The 9,162-nt window shown below is 44.8% G+C and overlaps 1 protein-coding gene across 4 annotated transcripts in view; it reads left to right on the top strand.

The window, feature by feature from the left end:
• The first annotated feature begins 467 nt into the window (after positions 1-467).
• The window catches only part of ULK1 (unc-51 like autophagy activating kinase 1), a 104,501-nt gene continuing 95,806 nt past the window's right edge, over positions 468-9,162 (top strand). For 3 of the 4 annotated variants that reach the window (XM_043497717.1, XM_043497716.1, XM_043497719.1), the window contains exons 1-4: positions 468-803; positions 1,338-1,436; positions 2,281-2,373; positions 2,463-2,504. In XM_043497717.1, coding sequence (XP_043353652.1) covers positions 483-803; positions 1,338-1,436; positions 2,281-2,373; positions 2,463-2,504 — 555 coding nt within the window. In that variant the 5' untranslated portion in view covers positions 468-482. Of the gene's footprint in view, positions 1,437-2,280; positions 2,374-2,462; positions 2,505-9,162 lie in introns of all 4 variants that reach the window. The other variant, XM_038373084.2, reaches the window with a different exon arrangement.

Here is a 9,162-nt window from a genome sequence, read left to right as displayed (position 1 = left end):
TTATTATATAGCACCCAAAGCGTGCTGAGTGTTTTATAGACAACTAAGAGCTGATATCCTGTAATTGATACTGTAGGGATAGACCCCTATGCCTTGCCCCAGTGAGTAGACACAGCTGGCTGAAACTTTGAGGAGGGGGTGTGAATTTTCAAAACTTTCCTGCCGCTAATCCATTTTGAATGATGGGTTAAAACAGCAAAAAAAAAAAAAAAAAAATCTCCTCTGTGTTTTGACCGTTGCAAGCAGTAAAACTTGGAGCCACGGATGGAACAGCCTGGGCCAAGGTGCTGGCTGTCGTGTACAGCCTGTAAGCAGGCGAATGCGTGCTCTAGGAGGGGCTTTGCTGGCTGCTTCCAGGGAATCGCTGTTCACAGGTCTCCTCCGGTGATGAGCTGCTAACTCCCAGGACTGGATGGGCCAGCGTGTGCCCCGCCGGGGCAGGGGGACTCCCAGGTGGCGGCAGCTGCTGCCTGTGTCTTTAAATGTCTCAGCTCAGCCCCTTCGCCCTAGGTGGCGGCCGCCGCCTCTGCTCTCTCTGCCTCTACCTCCCCCACCGGGCTCACCGCGCCTGCGCCGCGGCTGCCGGGGCCAGGACTCTCCTCTCCTGCGCTCCGGAGTCCGCAGATCTTTTGTCTGAGGCTGGGCGGCGGCGGCTGCGTCCCGCATCGCTCCCGGCCCGCGAAGGAGGAGCCGGGGAACCCGTGCGGGGCATCGGATCCCAGGCGCCGGGCGAATCTAGGGGTGACCCCAGCACCGCTGGCTGCTGTATACAAACAAATGGGGGGAGGAAGGCAACTCTTAAGGTGGACTTGCTCTTAAGGTGGAATTTTTTTTTAAGGTGGACTTGCTCTTAAGGTGGATTTTTTTTTTTTTTAAGGTGGAATTATTTTTGTTGTTTTTTTTAAAGCGGACTTGATCTTGCATCAGCGGCTTTGGGGTGGGAAAGGCTGGGATTTCATTATGGGTAGAGGTTTCTTAGCACAAAGTCGGCGGGACAACTCCTCTTGATATCGCTAGGTTGCTAGCAGGGGATGGGAAGGGCCCTGTTGTTAGGGGACAGACGTCTCTCCAGCCTCTAACAATGACTAAACCCCAACCCTTCTCCAGGAAAAGACAGCCCAAGGAAGAAGAAGAGGTGGGAGTGAAAAGCCAGATGTTTAGCTGCCGAGAGGTTGACAGAAGAGAGACTTTACTTTTCCAACAAGTCTCCAGCTCCTGATTGTTCTTCAGGAGGGGGGTGGGTGGGTTGTTTTTGTTTGTCATTAGTTTTAAAACTCTATCAACTATTATTATTTACTACCAACCCCCTCTCTCGACACATACTGGAAATCCAAAAGGATAAAGACATGGAGACAATAGGAAAGTTTGAGTTCAGCAGGAAAGATCTGATCGGACATGGAGCTTTCGCTGTTGTTTTCAAAGGGAGACACAAAGAGGTAAATAGGTTTTGCTCTTTTGTCTGTCTTTTCCACGACTTAAGTGGGGAGGGTTTACCCCTCTTTGTCTGTGGTTGTCCCTATGGCTCTGTACTGTTGTCTCGAATCTCTTAGTCTGTGTTTTGTTTGGTTTATTACAAAGCTCCCCAGACTCGTTTGTAGCTAGGTGCCATATAAATACATTTGCATTATTATATGTTATTGAGGTGCACGTAAATGAGCAGAATCCTTGAAAAAGTCTTTGTTTGTGGCTGGCCAGAATAAATAAAGAGTTTAAAAGTCAGCAAGATATACGCAGCAGTGAACTACAGTATCAATATTGGGTTGTGCTCTGGTGTCCCATAGAAACAAAATAGATCAAAATAACCTTCCCCCAAACCAGTTCAGTTTCTGAAGTGTATTTGCATTTATTAAATGTGTGGCTTTTAGAGGAGGGCTGTTATGGGTTTTGTTGTGGTTTTATTTGGATCGGTTAGAGTTAAATAAGAGGATACAATCAATCTGTGGATTTTTCATCATTAAAGCTCAGGATAAGCCCTGGTTCCTACAATCCATTTATTTGTATTGCTTAAATAAGAGGATAACTGTAGTATAAAGTAATAAGAAAACCCCAAACCTTCAGCTTTTCTTTTTTGAGCTGACCAGGCTAATTCAGCAAAGGGCAAGTCTGAACAAGTACAGGGTATGTACTGGGATACTGAATTAGGGCCCTTTACCAATGCTCTGTATGTAACCCCTTTGTCAGACATAATTGTAATCTGGGAGAGACCCTTGTTTCTTAATGTTGTTTAATACTGAAATTGACATTTTATCTTTTAACTATACATACACATTTACCTTTCAGAAACCTGGGCTGGAGGTAGCTGTAAAATGTATTAACAAGAAAAACCTTGCAAAATCTCAAACTCTGCTGGGGAAGGAAATCAAAATACTTAAGGTAAAGGCAGAAACTACTTTTTCTCTCTGAATATCTGTTATATATACACTGTTATTCCTAGTTTAGCATTCCTATCTTGTTTTTTCTAGGAACTGAAACATGAAAATATCGTTGCCTTGTATGACTTCCAGGTAATACGTCTGATTACGTTGAAGTATTTGAGGGTGGAGGGAAGTTGGGTAAAAAGTGTAGATCTTAGAATGTTTGGACAGATGTTCCACTTAGAGCCTACTTATATGAGGAAAAGTCTCCCCTTTGTAAGACAAGGAAATATACTAACGTGTCCGAACAGATCACTCATATTTAATTGTATTCCAGACCACAACACTGTTACGATTGCTTGAGATGGGAAGGGGGAGAACTACTTTGCTAATGTCCTTAGATGTTGTGCGGTGAAGTTTAATGCATGGGGTATATGTTAATGTCTCGTTGTGGCATTATAAACACAAAAATACAGTAATTCTTTTTGGCACAAGTTCCTTTTTTTTCTGAGGCTGCACACACATTTCCTGTTATACAATAATTTGAACTTATCTAGGGTATTAAAGAGGGGTGAGGTTGACTTTGTAGCCTACGTTTTGTTTCCAGGTAGTGGATAGTTTCATTAAAATTTTCCATTTGTCCTTATGGCATTCAGTGGATCCTATAAATTGCAGTAGACTTATTTTTAGAAGGTTGCTCCTTCCTGTAAAGTTGCTTTTTCCCCTCAGAGGTCAGCTCTAAGGATTGTTTCTAACAGGCAAGCCCGGATCCTAAGAGACCATTCTGAGGTACTCTGATTATAAAAACCAACTCTACTAGGCAGCCCTCCCTTCTTACTGTTCTTTGGGACAGGTTTTATTGCACACATGATGATTTTGTTTTTAGTGACTGTAGATTCTCAATAGACTGGAATCCTGTTGTGTACATATGCAGTCCTAGCATGGGAGAAGTCGGAGTGTGTATTTCCAGCCTAACCTCTCTTGTTTGGGAATGACAGCTTTAGTTGCAGCAATGAGACCACGCAGCACCAGGGTTGCTGTTTTTGTTGCTTATCTGTGGTTTACTGCTCTAAGTGATGTCACGTGGCCTGCAGGCCTCCTTGTTTGTTGACATTCGTCCTGACCTCTTCCATTGGTGCAGCCAGCCCTTTGCATCACTGTGCAACGAGATCCCCAGCTGGGTGGGAGAGGCTGCCAGCAATGCCTTCTGGGAGCTGTAGTCTGCATTCCTCGCTAGGTATTAGTGCTCTTTTAGGCAGGACTACATTACCCTCCGTGCATCTCTCTCTGCTGGGAGATGGGATAGATGCTGCCTAGGGGAGGTTATGTTGGGTCAGGTATAGTGCTCGGGAAGGGAAGGGTTTAATGCTTGCTTCTTTTTTTTTTAAGGCAGATGAGCATGGATTTTTTTAAACCCTTTTTTGGGGGGGGTGCGGTGGGGGAGTTAGGAATAGGAATAGTTCATGGCTGCATGTTTTGTGCCAAAAGCCCCACTGTTCTGAAAAGAATCAAAGAATATCAGGGTTGGAAGGGATCTCAGGAGGTCATCTAGTCCACCCCCCTGCTCAAAGCAGGACCAATCCCCAATTTTTGCCCCAGATCCCTAAATGGCCCCCTCAAGGATTGAGCTCACAACCCTGGATTTAGCAGGCCAATGCTCAAACCACTGAGCTATCCCTCCCTCCGCCCCCCTGTTTCTTAAACCTGTACAGGATGTGGAGATGGTTGCAAAAAAGTCTTGCACAGTCATGGGATATGTGAGCTCTTTCAGTCTGTAAAGCTGCAGATTTGGAGATGCAGAGATAATAAAGGAGGTAGAATTGGGTGTGGGGGAGAGGTTCCTATGGGGAAGTGGGATCACCGATTTTGTGTGTGTGCAGTTCTCCATTTGCACTCCCTGCACCCAATTACTGGTCCTGCCTCTAAATGTTCATTGCTGCAGTTCTCATTTCTATAAATTGTTACATTGCAGGGTTGACCTCTGACAGCACATTCAAAACTTTTTTGTTTAGCCCCTGCTCTCCCTAACTCCCTGGTGTGATAGAAGGGTGTGTGTGTGGAAGGTTCCCTAAATAAATGTCTTTGAAAGGAGTAATTGGAGTGTGGTGGTTCTACACCCCAACTTGTTTTGTGGAATGGGAACATTTCTGACTGTTGTATTTCTCTGAGAGCAAACTTGATCATTTCATTTTTATTTCCCCATGAAAACAGCCAACTGCAATTACTTACATTTCCCTGAATCATAAAACTGAAGATACTTTTCCCTCACTTTAGTATTTTTGGCCTTCGCAACTGTGAAGCTATAAATAGATTTGCTAATCTTCCTGTTGTTCTGTGGCTTTTGTTTCAGTTGCACTGTTGTAGTATTGTGTTGTTTTTTTAATTATTCCTCTCCACCACCACTGTCACCAGTGGCTTCTTTAATTCTGACTCCTGTACACTCAAGGAAATGGTTGAGAAAATCACAGAGGGTGTAGGTTAGTGATTGCACCCAAAGCGGATATTTTTGGTGGTTTTTTTCATGTGAAAATAAAGCCTGATGTAATACTAGATTTCTTATACAAGAACATTGAGTAACTCCATCAGGCTTGCAGCAGCAGTGCCACTTACACCTATTTACCCCACCACCACCTTCACCCAGAAAGCTACTGCATTCAGTCTTTTTTGCACAGAGCTTTATGATATTGGATCATGAATAATAATAAAATAAGAGCTTTAATGGCATGACATTTGACATAGGTGAATATTTAATGATGCATAAGGAAACCATATCTGGCCTTTTAGGAGCTGTGAGGGGGAGTGTTAAACCATAGCGTCATTAAATTGGAATGGGCTCATAAAATGAAAAATATGTTCCAATTATTATATGCTCAACTATCATTGATGTGCTCAGCATGGTCCAGGGATCCCAATGAGACAGTCTCTGTACAAGGAGGGGGATGGAATCAGGTTTTATTGAGTTTTACCTTAAAAATACTCATTTGTGAGCATGTGCAGAATAGATCTGAGCTGCAAACCTGTCCTTGGAGCAATAAACAGTTGGAGAAGTTGAATTTTGGGTTTGCCCTATATCCAAGTGTATTACTGCCACTGAATGATCACAGATTCTTAGCCTGTCCTTTGGAGAGAGGTGTTTAGGGCACTAGCTCTTGGGAGACCTGGATTCAAGTCCCAGCCTGTCACAAACTTCCTGTGTGACCTTCAGCAAGTTGCTTAGCATCTCAGTGCTCCAGCTCCCTACATGTAAAATGGGGATAACAGCACTTCCTGTCCTCCCAAGAGTGCTGAGGATAAATGCCTTCAAGGTGTGGAGGCCCTCAGAAAGTACTCTGAGTGCAATATAAATACGTGGATGGGGAGAGACAGAGAGAGCTTTTACAGTGGAGAAAGTACTGTAGTTTGTCTCAATAATCTTTCAAGACACACAGATTTTTTTCTCCTGTTTAAAACCACTAGGGGTGAGCATCCCTTTCATTATCTTTCCTCTCTTTCCAAAAAAACCACTCATGTTATTGACCACCATTTCCTGGCTCCGGCTGCTTTCAGAAAACTTAGCTTGTGTCTCTGTGTTTAAGCCATGGATAGATCTTTTGGGTTATTACCCTTTTACCTTTGTCCAATGCAATTCGAACAGAGGGACCTACTGGCACAGCTGGTTTATAGTATATGGTTCCTATCTGCTGATGTATCCTAAAAGCCTCACCAGATAGGAAATATAGAAAATAGAGGACTTCAGGCCCTTTTTAAAGAGGGTGGAACGGGGTGTCTAAATAGACAAGGATTTGGAGATAATGATGGCTTAGCAGCATAAGGATCAAGGTTGGAAAGAACTAGGCTCCTTAGAAGCAGGGGTTCGACACCCGTGTGTGGATGAACTCAACTTCATCTTAGAGAGCTTAGAAACTGGGGGGATGAATATTCAGCTGTGATGAAGGATCAGTTGAGAGGAGTGGGAATGGTAAGGTGCCTCTGAGTCTGCCTGATGTTGGGAGTGCTCCATTCTGGTCTGCTTACTGCCAGCACTAGTTTAAAGGTGCCTGCAGGCTGTTGTTGGTGGCTGGGGTCAGTAGGACACAGGGAAGCATGGGTTGTGCCTTGTTTCTCACAGTTGTGTCCCCTGTGCCAGCTGCTCGGAGCAGTGGTGATGTAGGTGTTGTAACACCTGAAGATTTCACTGTGCTGGGGTGATTTCTCTGTGAGCACCTCTGCTGGCTTCAGGGCAGCTTGTGCTGGTAACACGGTGCAAAGTTGCCCTAACACAGCTACCCCAATGTCCTATACCCATCCGGTCTGTGTAGACACTAATGATCATGTTAAGTATCAGAGAGGTAGCCGTGTTAGTCTGTATCCACAAAAACAACAAGGACTCCGGTGGCACCTTAAAGATTAACAGATTTATTTGTGCATAAACTTTCCTGGGTAAAAAACCTACTTCTTCAGATGATCTTGTCCTTTTTTGCAAAGAGAAGGGTTTGCTATATAGATGGTATATAGAATCTCATTCAGGACATACACCTAATCATGCTATTACTCCCAAGGGGACTTACTTAAGTAAGGGGGTTATTAATATTGTCAGTAATTCAGTGTGTCCATCACTGCAGCATCAGGCACATCACAGGGAAAGCAAATGTAACCCACACCCCTCCTGGGTGTGGTGTTCTGTCCCATCTAGTGGCACTGAGACCACTTAGAGAGAGATATTAATGAGTTTGCTCTACAGCCTTATCTAACAGCCGGTTGGCTTTTAGCTCATGTGGTACAGACTCATGTACTAAGCTCCAGAGGTCCCAGGTTTGGTCCCACCTGCCGATGACTGGGGTCTGTCGGCGTTACACAGACATCGCTCACTAACTAGGAACCGGAAAAGAGACCCCACCTTAGTTCCCCCCACAGTACCGCAAAGACTTGGCCGAAAAATTGCACCTCGCTTTCGTTTCTGGAAAAGCCAGGAGATTCCACCCCCTGGATTGAATGAAAAGGAGACGAAGAGCAGAGCGGCATCAGCCATACTGATAGCCCTCCAGGACCAAACCTCTTTGCGGGACTCATGCACGTTGAACAGACCATGGGGCAACCGGAAGAAAGGCTGCATGAGAGAAGGCCATTGGGCTAGATGATTAGCTATCCAATGCCAGTCTCGGAAAGGAACAAAGCCAGCAAAGAATGACCTCATTCTCTCCTTCTGGAGCCTGCTTGTCAGGCAGCAGTGCCTCATAGTCAGTGGGATCAAAGGCTAAAATTAGCATGGATGCCTAAATGTTGGCCTTTGCCAGAAGGAGATTGGCCAAGTGTGCAGCTTTGGCAGTTTGCCCATGTCTTGTATGTGATTTCCCCCCTGTCCCCATATAGGCTCTATCCTTTGACTTGAAAATGGTTTTGTTTGATCTTGTTATCCTTGGGCTTATCCTCATGCACTGCAGGTACCTGCTGCATTGCTCTGGCATCCTTTGTGGTGTTGGCTGATTCCTGTATCACCGGCGGCAAAGCCACTGCTGTGCCTGGCAGCCTCAGATGCCAGCTAATACTGGGTCTTTTGCTCTTGTGGAATGACTTTTTGACGTTTGTGTCTCAGGACATACACCTATGTCGTTTGAAATCCCTAAGAAAACATGCTTTGTCTGAGAGGTGGCACTTCTGAGGTCATTCAGGCCCATCTAAACCCTTCTCTTATTCTGTCCTGAAGTGAAGTTGGCAAATTGCCTTGAGAGTTGGGTGTCACATGCAGGTATCAGGATGGCCAAACAATCTTCTCTGTGCCTCAGTTGTGGATGGTAATGATGGGAATCCCTGCTATGCGTGGCCACCCTCAGCTTACACACATGGGAAATACCCTGTTGATTGAAGATTGGGTCAGGCTTCATTTCGAAAACCTGGTGAAGATTCCATAGTCTTGCGGAGGAAGGTCTGAGAGTCTAGTGAATCATCATTTCTGTGTTCAGAGGGGTTTAACTGGTATGCAGGTAACTGTTTTTTATAATCTTGTGGAACCAACAAAAATAAATGAATTAAAAGGTCTCCTAAATGTCCACACTCTTCTAAAGGCCAAGGAAACTGCTGGCAAATGTTTCCACTAATTATAACCCTCTGAATAGTGAGGTGATATTTTTAGATGGAGTGGCCTTGTTGCAATTTTGAAATTATGATCACTGTTTTACTCACCATGTTCTTATAGTCCCGTGGCTGGGCCTTCTACCTGTGTTTTCCTCACATGATGCCATGTCTCACACGAGCTGGTGACAGGGAGAGTTAATAGTCTCTGTAGCTTCCTTCTAGAAAAGGCAGCATTACTCAGCCTGTAATGAGAGAGATTAAGGGATGTCTCCAAAGAGTAATTGGAAACTGGAGTGTGGTTGTGTGACGCTCCAGTTACTGTTGAGGTACCATTCGTGCTGCTGGTGTTTAGGCTGTGTCAGCATTTCCATGATGACAACTTTCACTATGAAATCTTTGTGATTGGTCTGTAAAAACATTTAGTCTGAATGGGAAGAGCAGGGCGATTTGGAGTTTGGAGGGCAGCCAGTAGCCTATATGGTATTAGGGTCCCAGGGATGGAGACAAGAGGGGAGAGAGAGGCTTGTCTATCGTGCCACCTAATGGGTGCGGGGATTTTACCCCATCACCAAGAGGAAGGATTTGGAAAAGGAAGTTGTGGTCTATGGAGAGCAGGGAGAAGACGGACAGCCCTCGAGGAAGAAGTGGAACCCTGTAAAAAGGCTGGGTAGAGACAGATTTTGTGTCTCGTTTATCTTTGTTTGGGTCTTCTGAGGAGATTTGGCCAGAAGGTCAAGTGTCCAGCTCACAAATTAAC

Source organism: Dermochelys coriacea, chromosome 15 (genome assembly GCF_009764565.3).
Source record: "Dermochelys coriacea isolate rDerCor1 chromosome 15, rDerCor1.pri.v4, whole genome shotgun sequence".
NCBI lineage: Eukaryota > Metazoa > Chordata > Testudines > Dermochelyidae > Dermochelys > Dermochelys coriacea.
The sequence above is the reverse complement of the archived record's forward strand: the minus strand, read 5'-3'. Positions and strand labels throughout refer to the sequence as shown.